This window comes from Marmota marmota, unplaced genomic scaffold, assembly GCF_001458135.2.
Source record: "Marmota marmota marmota unplaced genomic scaffold, marMar, whole genome shotgun sequence".
Classification (NCBI taxonomy): Eukaryota; Metazoa; Chordata; class Mammalia; order Rodentia; family Sciuridae; genus Marmota; species Marmota marmota.
Genome location: NW_026000241.1, coordinates 21,744,005 through 21,765,047, shown reverse-complemented (window position 1 = coordinate 21,765,047; position 21,043 = coordinate 21,744,005). Strand labels below are relative to the sequence as shown.

Genomic DNA, 21,043 nt, shown 5'->3' with positions numbered 1-21,043 from the left:
TATATATATTTTTTTTTTTTTTTTCATTGTTGTGTTGGTCCCAAATTTAACACAAGGTTCAGAGAGCATTTCTGTCTGTATTTTTAGCTAAGCATAGAGCTCTTGGTCTGGGAGACATCAAGAATTTCAAAATAGTTTGTTACCTAAAAATACGCTTCCTGAAATGAACTTGAGGCCTGAAAGGGATGAACGGGTTTGTTTTTTTCTTCTATATTTACTGCTGCCACAAGAAAGCAAATCTTAAATACATACATGTCTATATTTTTAGAGACCCAGGAAACAGGTGCTGTGCCCAAGCAACAAAGAGGGTAGCAGGGCAAGGTATTGACAGAAATCTAAATGTCACAAGACAGAAGGTGACTGTGGGAAGGCATGAAACTGTTCCTCTCTAGGCAAGAGCATACTTAACACAAGCAGGACACATCAGGTTCTGCTCAGGCCTTCCAAGAGGGATTCCTTGGAGAAATACCTCCCAGATTCCTAAGGGCCAAGGATTCCTAGTGCAATGTGTGATCTAATCTTTCTTAGTCTGGAAGAGTGTATGCTGATGCCTGTTTGTTGGTCCAAACTAGCAGCCTTGAGTTACTTTATTTGGCTTTCCTAACAATGTGTTTTAAACTACCATCAACAATGGAAATGGATCTTATTGAGGAAAAAAGGTGGGGAATGGGGTGTTGTACCTTTCTCATGGCCTCTTTGCATGCATGTGCATTGCAAAAAAAAAAAGGTCACCTTCAATATTTTATTGAGAAATTGTGAATAAATATTATGTTTATAATCACTCCTCCCCAAGCTGAGTGAACAAGTTCTGTATCCTGTCCCATTTGGTGCAGAGGACCAAATGTGAACTCCTCGTGATTCATGTTTTCATTCATTTATTCAGTAATTATTTTGGGGTTCCTTCTACAATGGCAGGTGCTCTTTGGGGCACTGGAGATTTAGTCGTAAACAAGGTAGACCAAGTTTCATGGAGCTGACATTTTGGTGGATAGTTTATCAACAAGTATGTGACCCACATCGTTTGTGTGGGTGATAAAAACAGAATCCCGTTGTAGTTAGTCACAGGTAGTTTTAGGATGAAGGGTGACCTTTAATCAGAGACCGGAAAAGTGACAAGAAGTCAGACAAAGGTAATAGAAAGTGAAGCGCCTGAGGAGGAGTAATCCAGCCTTCTGCCCCAAAGGAGGCTGAATGACCTTGCAGGTGACATGTGAGGAGCAGGGAATTGGTGTGGAGGAGTGGTAAGGGGCACAGGTCTTTGAGCTGGAATCAACTCTCATTTGCCTTCAGGACCCCATTGCCTCACCCCTGCTGGGGACTGTGTCTGGGAGACACTTAGTAAGTGCTGGTGAGTCACCTTAGGGCAATGAGTGGAAGTCAGAGCTCAGGAGAGCCCATCTTCTGACAGTGGGCCCCTCTAGCCCTTTCAAGTACAGACCAGGAAAATGGCAGCAAGGTCTTGTGCCCCCACAGAGATTCTCCCCTTTCACTTGGCCCTCTCCCTTCTGTACTTCATGACACTGCTTCGTTGTGACCTTTTCTCTGAATGACTTTTCTCTGGTTCCTGCATTCTTTGTGTCTCCTTCTATTTCGGGTTGTCCTGCCCTGAACTGTCTCCTTGTCTATTCACCCAGCTAAACTATAATTTTCTTAAGGGTACATTCTTTGTGTGTGTGTGTTCTCCCAGCATCCTCTGCGATGCAGAGGGCTGGTCTGTTTCTTTATTGAATGATAAGGTTTTGGTATAAAAAAAAATGCCTTCTGATAATCACTGCTAAAAGCAAGAAGCTACTGTCCTTCCACCACCACCACCACCACCACCACCATGCAATGGCTCCATTACAGATTGCATTCATGAGGGCATTCTAATCTGATGTGAAGGAATTATTTTGTCCTTCTCCTTATTCATTCTCATGACATTGAGTTCATTTGAAATTGCATAACATCTTCGGGAACCCATTGGCAAGCTGCCTACAGTTGGATGATTATCTACTGTCTCTTTCCCTCCCTGTAGTTAACAATGACATGATGGTCACTGAAAACAACGGTGCAGTCAAGCTTCCACAGCTGTGCAAATTTTGTGACGTGAGATCTTCCACCTGTGACAACCAGAAATCCTGCATGAGCAACTGCAGCATCACATCCATCTGTGAGAAGCCACATGAAGTCTGTGTGGCCGTGTGGTAAGGGAGCTTTTAAGAAACCCTTTTTTCCTTTCCTCTCTTTACCAGTCACTGTGGTTGTGGTCCTTAGAGTTGGCCCCGAAGTATACACCCCTATCTTGTTTTCTTTTCATTTAGACCCAATGTCTTCCAATTATTTATAACTCCAGGGATATTCTACATATTTTCAAGTAAACATGCAATTGAGTAAATAAGATGACCTTTCATATTTATCATAAATTAGAAAATGCCTCCTTGATTTACCACTAAACAGAGTTTTAACTGACACCTCCTCAGTACCCCATAGTGACCCCAGGAACTTTGTTCTTCTGAGGCCATCTCAGTTCTGCATTGGGGAAGGAAAGGAGATAAAGCATTGACTGTTGGAAAAGGGAAATAACTGCCAGAAATTGGAAAGCTACTAAGGAAGCCAGAAAAACAGCCCATTGCTCTGTCCGAAGCCCCAGTAATACCAATCATTGGGCAGGACAGCTTCTCTTAGATGAGATTCTTTATTCTCTCTCTTTCCCTCACTCTCATTTCCTCCACCTCACCTTCCTCCCACATACAAACATCTCAAATATTTCTTCAAACCTATGCAATGAGTACCCATGAATTATTTTTTTAATTCATGGTTGTAGATCAAGAACATGAGCAAGCCATAAACACCCGATGATCATTCAGAGAGTCCCAATTTTATAAAAATGTCTAAATCCATTTCCAAGATTCAACATTTTGCAGACTTGACCTGATGTTGTGAATTTCTTGGTTATTTTCTTAAAGTAGTTTAGATGGACTCCTGGCTGGTTAGCAAAGAACATGAACCCAAATATCTCTTTCCTTTTTGGGGAATGAGTCCTTTGAGACTTTCTCCAGCCACAGATTTGCTTGGATGATAGATCTAGAAACCTTTCAAATTTCCGTACATACCAGGGGATGAGCTGGTTTCTTAAGAACTAAAGGAATGTTAAGAGCAAAGGCCTGTTGTGACAGTCTGCTGTACCTGCCAGCTTCACCTAGTTTGGGGCAATGCTTTTGAAGAAGGGATTTTGAAAAAGAGCATGTTCTGAGGAAAGGGCCTAGTGTGATTTGAGGTTTAGAAAGCATGCTATCTGAGGATGGCCCTTATAGTTAGACATGGCTGGTGCAGTAAGAAGAGGACATAGCTTCTACTGAGAGCAACTGAAAAGCTTTTGGTGGAGAATACAATAAACTCATTCTGCATGATTGTAGAGGGAAGAGGAGGATCCCTGACACTGATGAGAGGACAGACTTGTGCTCAGTGTGAGTTTAAGTATTTTCATAACCAGAGTTTCCCAACATCCGAACAGGCTTCCTTCTCTGGAGGTCAATGAACCTGGATGACCTAAAGAGGGAAGATTGACACCCAGACTGGAGGGCCTCCCTGCTTCCTTTGGGGTTCTGTTCTCCACTGCTTGTCTTTACTTGGGGGATCTGCTGTGCTTATGAGAGCTTCCTTCTGCTACTCAGGACAGGCTCTTTTAATTAAGATTTTTTTTTCCTGATCCATAATACAAGTCCAGATGATTGAATTCAAATCAAGTCCCTTCCAAAGAGAGGCTTTGCTTGTCTCAAAAATGATATGTAGGGGAGAGGAAACCCCACCCCCCTCTTTTTGGTGTCCCAGCTACAAAGAGTAAATATAGTGAACATTATTTTCACATGTCTTGACAAAGGCAAATACTTTTATGGAGTTGGTGTGTTGATAATGAGAAAGGGAGATACAGTGGGTGCTGTGGGGTACCTCCCTGTCTGGGAGAATCCCTCCAGGGACTTCTTCTCCACTGACAGGAGCTGCTCCATTCATGTGGGACCCCACTCATAGGCAGCCAGCTCATGGGCTGGTGATGCAGAGGTACAAATTTCTGGCCACTTGCCTCCATTGGGTCAACTTTAAGAGTTATTCTGGCTTCAGAGCTTCTGGGGCATCAGCTGAGGCCTCTGTTGCAATCTGCATTGCAGTTGAACTTCTCCCTCTGTGATTACTGCTTCCTTCAGTGTGTTACCAGTGCATCTCCAAATCCCTCCTGCACAGAAATCTCATAGCCTCAATGTCTATTTCCAGGAAACCCAAACTAGACAGGAAACAATTTTAAAAATAGCCAAGTGTGGAAACAGAAAGACTTCTACCATGGAGAAGGTTACAATGCTTTCATAGGTTTTGGTGATGGTTTTCATTCATTCTTTGATTCATTCATTTGACTAATATTGGTTATATAGCCATTGCATGTGAAATGCTTAAGCTTTTCCCAGGTATGGAAATATTTTGGAACCAAAATTTTATTATAGGGATTCTTCTTTCAGTAGATATTGGCAGCCTGTTCAGTGTCTCAGAGCAAATATTGCAAGACAAAAAAAGAAATCTGTACATAGAGTTATTACTGAGTTTTCCCTTCCTGTGCTGAGTTCTCTCCAAAGATGTTTTTCAGACTTAGTTCTGTTGGCAGAGAGCACTGTTTCACGGATAGGTGAGATATCAGTTGAGGACTTCACTCAGACCCAAGCTCTGTAATTGTTTTCTCTCTACGATCTTAGCTCGCTCAGCAGCAAGAAGGTGGAAAAGCAGAAACTCTGAAAAAGCTGCACAGTGATTATAGAGAAGCTTTATTTCTTGGCTCACAAGCCCTTCCTCCACCTCTAGAAACTTCATGAAGAAGAGTCACTATGCTTTTCTTTAGAAGTTTAGATGATTCAGCCTGCTTTCATTTTATTACCAAACAAACAAAAACAACGTACACCACATATACACATAAAATGGTGGGGACAGGGCAGATGCTCTTGTCCACAACTTTTGCAAAGACTTCCCAACAGCTTGGAGATTCAAGATGGGGAGGATTTTTTTTTTTTTAATGTGAATTATTTGTGGTGTGATCCTGCCAAATTTTATTTAGTTTCTTTTAGTTCCCTGATAGCCAGCCTTGAGTAAGGACTCTGATTGTCCCTCTTCTTATAATAATAGGGATCTACCTAGCAAGGGGTTGCTCCCTGTGGTCCCACTGGAGAGTTAGTTCCAGGACCCTTGAGCTCTTTTGCAAAGGGCACTTGTGCTCTGCGGGAGTCAGCTCTGGGCTGCATGGATGTCAACACCACTTCTCCCTGGTTGGGGTGCTCTGGCTTCACCACATTCCTACTCTTCTGAACTCCCTGCTGACTAACTGACCTTTAGTGTCCTTGAAGTGGGAACCAAGAAGGTGGCTCTGTCAAAGTGCTGTTTCCTTCAGGGGAAAGGCCCCACCTCTCTGTATTAGCTGCCTGTTGCTTCTCATCTGCCTTCCATTTTCCTTTCTGAGAGTATTGTGTGTGGGGGGGTGAAGAGATGAGGGGGTGTTAACATACACACCCATTCGTCACCCATGTGTCAACTCCTACATGCACTCAGAAGCCTTCTCATGGAAGGCTCCACTGGCAAACAGACCGGACCTATGTGATCATTTAAGGCTACCTGGCTCTTCCTCAGGCTCCCTTTATACATATAGACTATCATTCAAGAGAATAGTTATTTTGCATCTGAAACGGGCTGAGACATCCTTTCTGTTGGTCTGAGGTCTCCCAAGATGGTACATTCCTGAAGGAAGCAGAGAAAGTGCTAGAGAGGTGATGCCCTTTTCCAGGGATGCTGAAGTTTTATTTTGAGGTCTGTAATTTTCATTAATTGTGTTGTTTTTAAACGTAAAGGTACACACAGAGCCAACCGAGCATTTCCAAGAACCCAAGAAAAGTGCAAAATAAGATTCTCTGAGCCCTGCGCTGAAGTAGTCTGCAAATATGTGGTTCAAAGGGATTCTAAACATAGAAATAATTCGTTTATGACAACATAAAATATCGCACTGCACAGTAGATGAAGAACAACCTGCAACTCTTTCCCATGTGTTTTAATTAATTTTTCTTCCTCTCCTGCTGCTTTCTGTAATTCTGGAAGCTACAATTCTTCATCTGCACTGTTTTTTTGTTTTTTTTTTTTCCTTTTGTTGGCAGAACCAGCTGCTGACATGGACTATGCCTCTCACACAGAGTGCCCTGTGGCCCAGCAAAGAAAAAAGAGAATCTATCACCACTTTCCTGGCATACTTTCTGAAAACCATATAGCTGGACAGGCCCCTGATTCTGTCACATGAGCTAGGGGTGTGATGGGAGCCCTGCAGTACACTCTGGATGGAAGGTTTAAAATGATCCTGAGTATACCTAAGGAATTGTATGTTTTCCTGTGCCTTCCCCTTTAATGATTCAATTAGGACTTAATGTGTAATATTCTCCGGCAAGACAGTCCCTAAGGAAGCCATCATGTTTATACTCATAAGTGGGTTCTAAGCATAAGCAAGGGAAAAACGGGAAAGAATGGAATAAATACAGGAGATTAAGGGAGAGCCTACTAATGGTGGAGAACAGGAACGAGTGGTCACTGTAAAGACCAGATTGCCTTTCTGTCCAGAGACCATATTCATTCATTCATTCATTCTTCTCTCTCCCCACTCCCGTCCAACAAACTGCTACACACCAGGAGGAAGAATGACGAGAACATAACACTAGAGACGGTTTGCCATGACCCCAAGCTCACCTACCATGGATTCATTCTGGAAGATGCTGCTTCTCCAAAGTGTATTATGAAGGAAAAAAAAGTGCTTGGCGAGACTTTCTTCATGTGCTCCTGTAGCTCTGATGAGTGCAACGACCACATCATCTTCTCGGAAGGTGAGTTTTCTTCTCTTGAGGCTCTGCATGGGCTCCTTGAATCCCTGAGGCTGACGCTGGAGAGTGGGTTTGTGCCAAATGGATCATGAGCCCATTCATCTGGTGGGAGCTGCTTTTGAAGGTCCACATGATCGTTTGTCTTTGGCAGATAATTTCCTTCATCCAGTTCAGTGGTTCTCAATGTGTGCTCCCTGGAGCCACAGCAGTAGCAGCAGCGTCAACTGGGAATTTGTCTGAAATGCCGATTATTAAGTGCCACCCCAGACTACTGAGTTAGACACTCTGTTTTAGATAAAATATGAGAACCACCATTCTAGAGATTTGAAGAGCACTATTGGATACTTGGCAGTAGTGGTGTTGGGAGAGGGTTTCTTTGAATTGACTGAAGCGCTTTAATGTGCCATCCCTGGGATTTGTCTAACAGGTCTTGTCATTGGTCCCATTTAAGAGAAGAATTGGAATACAGTGGGAAAATAATGACTCAAACTTTTGCCCAAGAAGCCAGGGAGAGTCTAGACATAAGCCTCCATCTTTGAAGTTCAGCATTCACTCAACTTGAAAAGAACACAAACTAGCCCCTGAACTTAAAAAAAAGTTTGATATTTTTTCATTACAAATACAGTATATGTTTTTTATCTAAAATCCAAACAATCCAACAGTGTGTGACAATTAAAGATCAAAGCACATTTTCCTCACCCCCCCTCACTTCCAAACCAAGAGTTAATCTATATTGACAGTTTGCTGGATGCAAACATCTCTATTATTCATTCCTATTGGCTCTCCCTCTTTCCTGTCTCTTCCTACACCCTCTTTTTTTTCTTCCCTACTTCCCTCCATTCATCCATCTCTCCATCCTTCCATCGTTCATCCACCTGTCCATCCATTTTAACTATCTTTAGTTCAAATATATGATTATACTATACATAAAATTTTACATTTTTTTAATCAGCCACTTTCACGCTTCCTTCTAGACAAAGCAGTACATATAAATATACTTCATACCTTCTAATTGTTATCTAGAATTCCATAATCTGTGGTCACCTTCTGTGACTGACCTAACCATTCCCCTTTTGGAAGATGGTTTAGGTATCTCCAGTTTTCTGTTTAATGTTGCATCAAGTTTCTTTGTAAAAAGAAAAAAAAAACTTGTACATTTGTGCTAATAATTTGATAAAACAGCTTGCTAGATGTGAAATTTCAGGATCAGAACGTATGCACATTTTAAAATATAGATAACTGCTGTCAAATTATTCTTTCCCAAAAGAGATATTTGAGCATATGGATTTCTCTGCACCCTCTCCAGCACTGGACATTAATAAGTCTTTTACTTTTGTGGGCCTGATAGTGAAAATAATATTCTCTTGATTTTAGGAAGTAGATTCATAGTGGAAATGTTAGTTTAGATGAAAATAGGCTTGATTCAATTATAAACATTGGATTTTGGAAAGTACACACCACCTGACTTGGAGAAAGATATATTCTCATGCTTTGTGTGTGGGACCCAGCAGCTCTGCACGTCCAGCTCTTTCTTTTTGTGTGTCCTTTGCCTGCTGCAGTGTCCCTCTCTTTCTGTTTGGCTGTCCACCTATGCCAATGACTCAATGCCCTAAAATTGGAATAATCATCTTATCAGCACAACATTCACCAAAATCGCTCCTCCTACGTGTTTTCTCATCTTATAATTTTTCTTCTGTTTCTATGTGATTTGAGTCATGAGGGAAGAGGTGAACAGATGACAATCACTTTATCCTGGCTTGATGTGTCCACTTCCTTTTGAAAGAAAGCCAGGCCAAGCCTAATAGAAAATTCAGGCAAGTTTATTGCCATCTATAAAACTTCTCTCTCCTTCTGCATATTGGCATGTTCACAATGGGGGAGTTAATTTCATCCAGAAGGACAAAAGTTGATAAATGGCCTGTAAGATGGATATGTATTTTACAGTAAGCCCTTTGGATAGCAGTGACTGTAGTTTTCAGTGTATTTCATTCAACTCAGATAAGGATCATAGGCATTCATTCATATTTTCCTTCTTATTCATTATCAGACTAATCTTTCTTTCCTTTTGAGGTGAGAGAATCAGCATAAAGTCAATTTCGCATTGTAGGACCCACAAGAGCCCCAACAGCAGGTGACTCAGATGTCTGGGTGATTTCAGAGTCTGTAGTGCTCCGGGGTGGGGGTGGGGTGGAGATGCTTTGTAAACATCTCTCTTCTCTGTGTTGGTATATTTCTCCCCCTGCCTAAAAGAGCAGGTATCAGGAGCACCATCTCTCCTCTTGTTACCACTGCCACTTCTTTATACATCACTGAGAAGTGAAAACTCCACAAGCAATTTTTATTTCTCTTCTCCACGTGGAACAAGGTGATAAACACAGAAGCTATGGAGTACATCGCACTGTGTTATTGGTAGTTTAGTACTTTGTGCTTGTTGCCGGATTTTGGATCTGTGGCCATAGAACAAAAATTAGTTAGAGTCAGAATTCTGTATCTGTGGGTCTTACAGCCATGGAGTCAACCAACCATGGGCTGATAATGTTAAAAAAGTATGTATTGTGTCCATCCTTAATATACAAAGACATATTTTTCTTGTCATTGTTCCCTAAACAATAGAGCACAACAACGTAACTCCTGTTAGGTATTCTAGTAATCCAGAGCTGATGAAAATACGGAAGGATGTGTTTAGGTTAAATGCAAATACTATACTATTTTATATGAGAGACCTGAGCATTGGAGGATTTGGGTATCCACAGGGGTCCTGGAACCAATCCCTCATGGATACTGAGAGAGGCAACCGTCCTTACTTATTTTCTTAAATATGTAAGGGAAAATAGTTAAGCCCCAATAATTTCTTCTTAAATGTAGATTTTAATTTTTGTTGCTGCTCTTAATGATAGCTACTACTCAGAGAAAATACCCTTTTATTGTGTGGGGTAGAAGACTTCCCAGGGTTTACCTTATTCCACCTCCCTCGGAGGTAGGGACTGGTAGCATCCTTACTTAGGGAGGAGAAAACACAGCTTAAAATGTTTAACACTTTGTCCAGGATCAGGCAGCTAGGGGGTGGCTAAGCTAAGGTGGCTATGGGTGGCACTAAAGCCTATGAGAGTTTTTCTTCTTTCCTCCATTTCCTCCCCTCCTCTCTCTTCCTTCTTTTATCTCTCTGTATCTTTTTCTCTGTTTTCTAGTCAGATAATACATTTACATGACAAAAAAAATCAAATGCTACCAAATAGGATATGGACAGGCAAAGCAAGCCTTCCTTTGGGTTTATCCCCTGATCTCCTGTTGCCTGGGAGCCATTGTTAGTAGTTGATCATCCATTCTTCCAGTGAGATTTTTCTGCATGGAATTATGGATAAATCCTGAATGTGGCAAAGCATATCACTGAGATGTTTTTAAAAGTCAAATTCATTGGTATATAATTTACATAACATAAAATTCACCCTTTCAGAAAGTGGAGTTGCTGAACTGCAGTAAATGTATACAGCTGTGTAACTGCTGCCACAATCAAGATAGAGAACATTTCTGTGACTCACAATATAGTAAATTTCCTCATGCCCTTTTACAGTTACCACTGGGATTTTTGTTCTTATTTTTAAAATGTATTTTGCTTCCTTCCTGTATTTTCTGACTTCCAATTAAAATACTTAACCAAGGAGCCATGACCTAAATCTTCTGAAGAATGGGCACCAGGGGTACACCCCAGCCTCCGATGACAAGATGTTGTTGTGGTCCTCTGCCTCTAGACACCTAAGTTGGGTCTAGGAAAACAAGCAAATAACACACACACACACACACACACACACGGTAGCTCTCCTTCACCTGCTGCATATACTAAACTTAAGTAGAAGGAACAGATTACATAAAGGTGTTGTTCATTTTCTTGAGTTTGCAAACCATTGTTCTAGAATAAAAGAGTTTAAGGAGATCTTGCTGGTTTTCTCTTGGAACAAGATGCCACCTTTTACCATTGCAGTCCCCCAGTGGGGACTTGTGCTGTAACTGGTGGTTCCTCTCTACAGTGGCTCAAGAGGAGACAGTCAGGAGAAGAAGAATCACTAAAGCAGGTGGGGGTCTGCTCTTCACAACTACCCAGCTAAAAGTCCCTTCTCCTTTCTGGTCTCTGAAGATTCCCTCTTGCCAAAAGACTATTTAGAGTCAACCCCCATACTCACTAAAATGTAACATTCCTATTAGAAGAGAAGGTGTCTGGATTGATCATTACTAATGGTCTGCTGATGGCTGTCAAGCAGATAACACCTGTTAGGCAGGAGAACTGGAGTCCTGCATAGGGATGTGGAAGAGGAAAGAAATCCTGAGCAAACAGTTGCCCTGTTTACTTGCAAATGACACAGCCACTTTGCAAAGACCGATTGTAGGTATTGATCTCCCACTGAACCTTGCAGAGTCAAATACAATTATTGTTTTATTCATTTCATAAGTTATATCTTCCGTGTGGTAAAGTCACTTAATTTGAAGTACTCTGGGTAAGGAGATGGTTTATGTGATTTTAGGTAAAAAAGAAACAGTCTAGTACAGTGGTCAGGAGTGATAGCTGGAGGCAGGTGTCCTGGATTTAGGGCCTATTCTATTGCTTCTTAGCTGTGCTGTTCATACAGTGACATGCCACGATCTTGCCTCGGTCCTCTTATCTATAGAATGGACATTCGAAAGGGGCCAGAGGTGTTGCTGTGAGAATTGAATATATTAATAGAAAGTTCTTACAGCAGTACCTGGCACAGGGTAAGCAGTCATTGTCCCTTAGCTGTTAATGTCATCTGCATCCTTTTTTAGAAGGGATTTGGGACTTGTCTGAAAGCAGGAAGCCAGGGGCCTGTGTAGGCTGTAGGTCTATTTCAGCATTGAAGTTTATGATTGGATTTGCCCAAGCTCTGCAAGCAGAGCATTCAGACACCAAGGTACCGCAGCACAAGCATTTTGGAGGGGTTTGCTTTGTTTTAATCCCTGCCTCATCCAGTTTCTCTTTTTTCTCCACATGCCTTCACAGAGGCAAGAGGAGCATGCTGAGTCTAGGATTTCTAATCAAAGCTAACCACATCCCTGACATTGTTGGATAATATAACAAATTAGGCACGTTGTTCCTGTTTTGACTCAGAATCACAGCAGGAAGCAGCTAAATAAAACTGGAACAACTCACAAGTGCCTTTCAGATCAGTGATTAGAGTAATCGCAGTTCTCTACTTTCCAAAGGGAGTCATCCCCTCTTCTTTATTTCAGCGGAAAGTTAGCTCAGGGCCATGTGGCCTTTTCTTTGAGTGTCCACTCCCCTGCTGGCCAGCTAGTGCTGATAATGGCATCCAGAGGTTGGATAGATTCAAGGAAATGATGCACAGGAGCACCCAGCACTGCAGCTGGCACAAAGTAGAGGTCTCCTGTCTTACCTTGTTGCAACCTGGGCAGGGGAGCACTTCATGCCAAAGGACACACCTCTTCCAGCGTGGTGGTGACCCTTGATGCTCGGAGGGCCTGCAGATCAGCAGCTGCAGAGTCAAGGGGAGCCTCAACCTCAGGGCCTCCTGGGCCTTTAGTATCATCATCGACCCTAAGACAAGGGCCTTGTATTCTGTTAGCACGCTGAAGTGGGAGAGGCACTGTTGTGAACTTGCCCAGGAAGAAAGAAACCAGAGACGTGAGTCTTGTTAATTTCATGCTATAAACTCCCTGAAGAGGAATAAATTTGACCTTACCCATGTGGTCATTTTGAAATGAGCTAAGTATTCTTTACTCAGTTTACTTATGTCCCAGGACTCTTTTGTGATGTGCAGGTCTTTTTTATGTACTTCACAAGTATTGTTCTAGTGTAGATCTGGGTACAGAAGATGAGACCTGTTATCTGTAAACATTTTAAAAATATGTTTATTTTGAATCTATGCATAGTAATTGTACATATTTATGGGGTACAGTGTGACATTTCAACACATGTACATAATGTGCAATGTCTAATTTGCATATCCCCACAGACATTTATCACATCTTTGTGTTGTGAAAAATCCTCTCTACTAGCTATTTTGAAATATTCAATTAATTATTGTACAAATATAATTACCCTGCTGTGCCATGGAACATTAGAAAGAAGCTCTTCTATTTAACTGCACCCCTCTTCTGGTTAATCATCTATTCTCTCTATTCCCTTCTGGGCAACCATTCTTCCTATTTTCCACTTCTATGAGACCAACACTTTAGTTTCCACACATAAGTGAGAAGACTTGGCATTTGTCATTTTGTGCCTGACCTATTGCACTGAATACAATGTCCTCCAGTGCCATCCATGTTACTGCAAATGACAGGATTTTATTCTTTTTTAGTTGCATAGTATTCCATTATGTATAGATAACACATTTTCCTTATCTGTTCATCCATCAGTGGACACCTAGGTTGATTCCATGTCTTGGCTATTGTGAATAGTGCTGCTATCAACAAATGGGTGCAGATGTCTCTTTGACATACTAATTTCAGTACTTTTGGGGATATAACTGGTAGTTCTATTTCCAGTTTTCTGAGGGACCTCTATATTGCTATTTCCCCTCCTGCTTTTTTTTTCTTGCCATGCTAAGGATTGAACCCAAGGCCATGTCATGTGCGTACTAGGCAAGCGCTGTACCACTGAGCTCCATCTCCATGTTGTTTTGCATAATAGCTGGACTAATTTGTATTCCCACCAGCAGTATTTGACAGTTCTCCTGATCCATCCTTGCCAGCATTGTTAGTTTTTGTCTTTTTGATAATTGCCATTCTAACTGGGGTGAGGTGATATGTCATTGAGGTTTTGATTTGCATTTCCTTGATGATTAGCGATATTGAACATTTTTTCAGACTTCGTAAACGTCTTTTGTTTCTATAGTCATGTTTGTGTTTGTTTACCTGTGGGATTGCCCTCTGTATGTCCCAAAGCCAGAAGACATTTAGGAATGTTTTCAAGATGCATTGTACAAGGTATTGTTCCGAATTGGTTCAAAAAGGATGCTATTTGTTAACCCTGGAGGAGTAATAGTGCGGTATTAAAAAGAGTTCAGCTGAATTGTTTTGCCCTGCAGTTGTTTGGTTTTGTTTATCTGCTGCAGAAAGCAAGAATATAATCCATGGGGAATTAAAGGGTTAAAGGAGGTGTGTTTCTGGATACTTCCAGTTCCCAAATGACTAGGTTTCCCACCATCCTACCTTTTCTCCTAACTTAGAGCCAAACAGCTCATTCTAGAAATTAGAGGCACGGCGGAGTGCAGGAAGGGGAATTAGTACTGGACTCAAGTCCTGTACTTTGAGTAGATTGGCATTAAGGCCAGGGGCCCACTCACTCCATCCTTAACTGAAGTGAAGGCAAGGTGCTACCATCCCTGTGGCCCAGGAAGAGGGAGCTCAGAGAACCGGTGTAGAGATGAGGGCTGCCCTGGGTTGTATTTACCTGTGCTAATCATTTTCAGGTGTCTTGTTTTACAGAGTCATAACATTTTTAGGCTGAAATGAAACCACTGAAATTATCTCATCCAGACTTTTCATTGACAAAGAAATGGGTCTCTGGCGAGGAGCATGGTTTTCCTAGGATCTCGGCATTGGTTCCCTTCCCTTTGTCCAGAGAAGACTCAGAGAATATTGTCCCCATTTCAAGGAGCACCTGACTCTTGAACGTTCCTGTGGTGGCAGGGTGTTGCCTTCTTATCAGTCTTATGCCTCTGGGAGGCTACACACCTCACACAAGAGGCTACTGTGTGCCGAATGGCAGCCCAGATTATCATTCTGGCACATTCATGGAAGAATTGTAACCTCAGGTCTCCACTGGCCCCATGTCTATGAGGAGGAAGGATTCTACATGATGGTCAGCAGGATGCTCATTGGAGAAGATACAGTGGTGTAGGGGTTAAAAAACAAGGTCGTCCCATGTTCAAGTCCCACTTCATTCCTTTACAAACTGAGTGGTCTTTAGATGAACAGCTTCACTTCAGTTTTCCCTCTGAAAAATGGGAGGTAAAAATAGTAAGTACCTTGAATAGGATTATTTTGAAGATAAATGAATTCGTTTAGGTAGAAAACTTAGAAGAATACCTGGCACATTTGATAAATTTTGGCTGCAAAATGCTACTGTCATTCCACTAGATTCAAATATCTTTTCTTGGCTTTTTTTTTTTTTTTTTTGGTATCAGGGATTGAATCTAAGGGTNACAATAAACTGATTTTGCGACCCAAAATGACAACAAAGCAATTATGTATTGACCAGGAAACTTCCTCCTGATCTCATAAAGGAAGCTGTGAGAAGGTCTAGGAGTTAAAGGGGCTTGTCCGTCCACATGATAGTTACCCCCTCAAATGTGTTCCACTCAGGCAGCATGTACCATCACCTAGAATTGCACTGGGCTGGACTGACTAACTATCTATCTATCTATCTATCTATCTATCTTTTCTTGGCCCTTTTTTTTTTTTTTGGTATCAGGGATTGAATCTAAGGGTGCTTAACCACTGAGCTACATCCCAGCCCTTTTTTTGTATTTTATTTTGAGACAGGGTCTCACAGAGTTATTTAGTACCTCACTAAGTTGCTGTGTCTGTCCTTGAACTTGCAATCCTCCCACCTCAGCCTCCTGAGTCTCTGGGATTGCAGATGTGCACCATCATGCCTGGTTTGTCTTTGGCTTTTATTAGATGAGTGTATTCATCTCCTTCCTGAATTTTTCCCATAGGAGTTATGTTTAGGTGCCATCCATCCTAAGCAAATCGAAGTGTTGTGTTCCCCTCAGAGAGTGTTGTGGAGGATGCTGTTCACCACATTGCATCGTTATCTTCATAAGGAGGGAGCCAGGAGACATTTCTTTTAGCTGTCTTGGAAACATTGTTCTCCTTGTGAGGAGCTGTTTGCTTCTGATCATAGGGATACTTTGAGGGTAGAGAGAAGGGATGAGCAAGCTTCTTTGATAAAAGTCTGGATAATAAATATTTCCAACTCTGCAAAGTACAGATTCCCTATTGCAGCTTCTCTTCTGTTGAAGCAGCCACAGGCAGTATGTAAAAGATTGAACGTGACCTTGCTTCAGTACAACCTCATTTACAAAAACCGGTCTCATGCATTCTGTATACTAATATCATCCTTTCTTTCTTGTTTTACCCTGTTTTCTTGCGTTTACATTCCACTTGTCATAATTTTGGCTCCTATTTTGACTTTTTCCCCTATTATCTCTTACTGTGTCTATTAGTAACTGCACATGATTCTTTTTTTTTTCCTGTTTTGGAACAGGATAGGATTATAAGTCATTTTATCAGTTGCATCTAACTAGCTCAGAAACCAGGACGCTAGAAACCACTTCTGACTCAAAGTTTAACCTATGTGGTTAACAAGGGACACAGACCATCAAATGTACATCAAATGTCACCCAATGATCCTGTTGATGACCTGCAAGCTCTGTGTGGGTTTCAGCTTCTCTACTGTTGATGCAAACCCTCTAACCTGAGAAGCTGAGAGAAAGGAGGAGGAGAGGACTTCTCCTGGCCCCAAAGTTTCATTGTTGTAGAATTTCTTTTAAATGAAAACAGCCTCTCTGGTTTGCAAGCCTCACTCTGGCAGGAAGACAAATGCTTTTTTTTTTTTTTTTTTTTTAACAGTATCAGACGCGCAGTTTCCTGTCTATGTTTAACTTGCTAGCAGAACATCTCAGCTAGCTGGTTCCCCCTGGACCTATTGCGACCTAATGGCGTTGCCTCACACCATCCAGCAAGCCCACTCTTGATATCTATCACGTGCCTCGGGCACTTTATGACTTGCATTGCTTTCTGAGGAAGGGAAGACTTAGAAATGTGTCTCCTGACTCCTAAATACTGGTTTGTGTTTGCCCACCCTTCTCATTAGGGAGCTGACTTCTCCAGGGAAGCTCTTCATTCTTGCCTATAAGAGATGAGAAGAAGTCACCATGTGTTGGCGCCTCTGGGGGATTCTGGGTGTGCTGCCTTTGAATCGTGCGCTCACTCTCCAGAACAGTCGCTTGCCAGCTGTGCATTTTTATTTTGAGAGATACAGACCAGAATTTACTTTCTGGTCTAAATGCACAAGAAAAAAAAAATAGGTGTGGAAATATGGTTGAGAAAAGTTGTTAGAAGTGGAAGAAAATTATGGATTAAAGTTACTCATCCCTGGGAAAAGAAATCAGTTATTTGAGGGGATGACTCAGAGCTGAAGGAGCTTTTGGATATGAACAAACTTTGGCTTCCAAGCCTATTGTGAATCCTTCAAATGGCCCATGTTTGGCCAAGGAGATAATAAAGATGGTGCGTGCAGGAGGGCATTTTGACTCAGTCAAGCGAAGCTTAGAATGTATTTGCAGTGTCTTAAGCAAAGAAACTCACTATTGTGGATTTATTTTCCCTGAACCGCAAAGTAAACAGAGATGTACTGAGGCCAGATGTGGTTGCTGGTTGTGAATGTGTGTACCCTAGAACCTCTTTCTGACATGAATCACTGCAGAATGGAATCCATTGTGGACACAGACAGTCTCGAGTTCATCCACTAGATGTGAGTGGCCTGTAAAGCAATGGGACCCCTGAGGCTAGCATTGCAGCTAGACTGGTGATTTGTCTACAGTCCCATGTTTCCAGTAATGGCCCATGTGTCCCATAAACTCCACACCCATGGGTGATGGCAAAAGGGTCTACTGAGACTCTTCCTGCTGCTTTAATGTTAGAGTCCCAGTGTCCCAGCAGGAAAGAAGACTCAGGGCTGAACGCTGTGAAACTTCCCCTCCCACACTAACCTCCAGAGGCTCTATGTACTACCACTTGATCATCTGGCCATCTTGCCTTTGGGAGCTCTTTTCTGATACTAGTCACTCCTGCATGTTGCTAATTATGTGAAGTATCAATTTTACCATCAATAATTATGCCTATTTTTTTAAAGAAAAAATGAATGCTAACTTTTAAAGCAACAAATCCTAGTTGCTTTTCTAATCCTCATTAGGACATACAGTTGGTTCTAATATCAAGAACAATTGATCTGAAATTTTGTCATTAGAATACCTTCCCTTCCTTCCATTTTTCAAGGCCCCATCGGATTCAAAATAGTTGTTTCTCCTGCCAATCTGGAGAAGTCACTCCCAGCTGTGGCTGCATACTGAAACACCTGAGGAGCTTTAAAAACGACTCATTAACTAGGTCTTACTCCTGCAGTTTCTGACTTAATTGGTCTGGAGTCTGGAATCAGGAATTTTCTTTTTAATACCCCAAGATATTCCAGTATGCGGCCAACACTGGAAACCACTGGGCTCAAGGCAGTTTGTTCCACCAAACTCCGTTATATTTTTCATCACGCTCCCCATGTAACCTGGAAAGGGATGGTATCAATTAGAGAATGGCAGCCAGCACAGGAAGGAGCTGAATGAGAGACAGCCTTCTAAGGTGAGAGGAGGAGACAAACACCTGTGCAAGCCATCCCCAGCAGTAACAGGATGCTATGACACCAGACAGTTGTGTTTTCAACAATTTCCAAGCACTCGGTTCAGATCAAGGGCAAGGACCTTATTAGCAATAGGCATCTGAGGTTTGAGCCCTGATTAAAGGATGCATCAAAGCAAAGAAGGTGGCTGAAAGGCTGGGTGGCAGAGTTTGGTGCTACCATCTTGGCAATGGCACAGTGGTAATGGGAAGGCAAGGCAGCATGCATGGTTTTAGGAGGTAAAAATGTTCAGTGAGAAGGAACTGCAGGGCACTGTCGTTTATGTAAAAAGCCAGAAAAATGAAGATGTGCTGTAGAGATCAGTATTGATACTGGGGTTAATTAATACACATTTCTAAATGATCTTGTCTCCCCACTGGAGGACATCCTAAAATAACTTAAGAAAGATATCTCTGTTTGGGGATTTCCTGAGTACATGAGAGTCCCATAGAGAAGCAGCAAGAAAAAGAATTAAGTAATCAGGACAGGTGGAGGACCTTAACAAAATCCAAACTTAATAGAAGATGAATGCAAAGCAGAAAATGGAAAAAAAAAAAAACCTACTCCAAATAACCGATGTCAAACTTGACTTTCTGCCGATGGAAGAACCTACATGTCATCATTTCTTGGGCAAAGCCTGGAATCATGTAGGCCCTCTGGTTTACCTCCTTCTAAAATCACAGCAACAGAAGTAGCAAGGATCTATAAAAATCCAAGGCACAACACAAAGCATGGAAAGTGTAGTAGAAGGGGTGCCAAAACCAAAAACACAGAATCAGGGTTTTAGCTTCCTGAAATGATCGGTTTCCTGAAATCTAACAGGCAGATGTAAAATCAGACATGTAGGTCCAAAGGATCCATTGCAGAGGAGCAGTTATCAGCTGGCTCACTATCTATCTGTTCAGGTGTTCAAGACCCAGGGGTTTAGAGGTAATCTAAGGTCATCCTCAATTCAGGACGCTCTGGTCAAAAGCATCAAAACAAAATAACAGAAAAAGCAAATAATCATTTGTCCTAAACTGTGCTCATGGGAAGAGGAGGCGTAATCCTGTGGTAGTCTCTGCTGCTCAGAGTAGTTCCAGGTGTTGTAGTTGGGTTGAGCAAGACACAGCACGGGGAATCTTGGAGAGCAAGAAGAGTTTCAGAGAACAGATGACTTTATACATAGAAAAGGATCCTAACATTTATTGGATGATACATACGAAGGAGGTCGATTTTAGAGTCTGATGAATTTGTCAGACTTTAGAGTCTGATAAATATATCTTTGGAAAAATGAATTGAAAGAGGGATGTTCAGCTTGAAAAAGAAATGATTTCCAGAGAGGGATTTAATGTCCAATAGGAGGTTAATAGCTCTCATCTCATAAAACAAGGAATTATTTTGTTGTCTTTTTTTTTTCCTTTTGGAGATCAGCAGCATGATGACAAAAAAGTACAAGTACAGAAATACATGTGTGTGTGTGTGTGTGTGTGTGTGTGTGTTTTAATTTCCTCACATGGCTTTGTCTTTCTTTTATTTTTAAAAATTTGTTCTAAAGTAGCTGTACATGACAGTAGAATGCATTTTGACACATTGTACACAAATGGAGCACAACTTCTCATTCCTCTGGCTGTGCATGGTGCAGTCACAGTGGTTGTGTAATCATGCACATATATAAGGTAATAATGTCCGTCTCATTCCATCCTCCTTCCCACACCCATACCCGCCTCCCTCCTCACTCCCCTGTCTGCCCAATCCAAAGTTCCTCCATTCTTCCCTACCTACACCCCACCCCCTTTATGGATCAGCATCTGCTTGCCAGAGAAAACATTTGGCCTTTGTTTGTTTGTTTGTTTGTTTGTTTAATATCCTAATGTCTAGCCTTTATCCCAGTTCAGCATAAAGGGGCAGGGTCCCTCTATAGAAATATTTCAACCATTTTTTTACCTCTACCTCTCATGAATAGTCTAGGAGAGGTTGTGGTACAGATTAGTCTACATGTAAGATTCATTTATTGAGGTGAGAGTCAAGAAGAGAATAATACAAAGGAGCCTATGTGGTAGGGGGAATAAATGAATTTTGAAATACATACAACTGTAATAAAACTATCACATGGGGAGAAGCCTTCTTCCATCATTTAGGGAAAAAATATTCTCAGGCTGTCCAGAAAGTTTAACAGTGCTGCCAATATACTGGGAGTTAAATTAAATTCTGTATGCCTAGTGAGCTTTCTGTCCTGTTGTTTAATTAAAATGATTTTTATTGTTTGCTTGAATTTGTTTTCTTTTTATTGAGATGATGAATGGGGAATCATATCTCATTCTACACTTCTCCGCTAGTTAATTGACTAGAAAATTCTCATGGACCATTTTTTATTGCCTACTACTGAATATAGTTGTACCAGCACTTTGCAAACAATTCCACTAAAAATTTCTTTGTGAGAGGGAAGCATCTCTGTGGCAGAGCATCAAGGAACTGGCAGAACACCAAGGAACTTACTCTATTTTTGGCTCAAACAGTACTTCTGAAGCTTTAATGTGTAAATGAATCACCTAGGAACTGTTAGTTGCAGAATCTGATTAATAGAACTTTTAATACAGTGCTGAGATTCAACATGTCCACTAGGTTCTCAGGTGATGGTGCCTCTGGTCCTGAGACCATACTTTGAATAACAAAGTATTTAGAGATGCAGAAGATGGTGGTAAGAGCTTTCAACTCCACACATGTAAACCATATATATATATATATATATATATATATATATATA

At 41.5% G+C, this 21,043-nt stretch overlaps 1 protein-coding gene across 2 annotated transcripts in view; it reads left to right on the top strand.

Moving 5' to 3' along the window:
• Tgfbr2 (transforming growth factor beta receptor 2) overlaps positions 1 to 21,043 on the top strand; it is an 85,095-nt gene that overhangs the window by 33,911 nt on the left and 30,141 nt on the right. For both annotated transcript variants that reach the window (XM_015489549.2, XM_015489548.2), the window contains 2 exons: positions 2,015 to 2,183; positions 6,682 to 6,872. In XM_015489549.2, the coding sequence (XP_015345035.1) occupies positions 2,015 to 2,183; positions 6,682 to 6,872 (360 nt within the window). The remainder of the gene's footprint in view (positions 1 to 2,014; positions 2,184 to 6,681; positions 6,873 to 21,043) is intronic.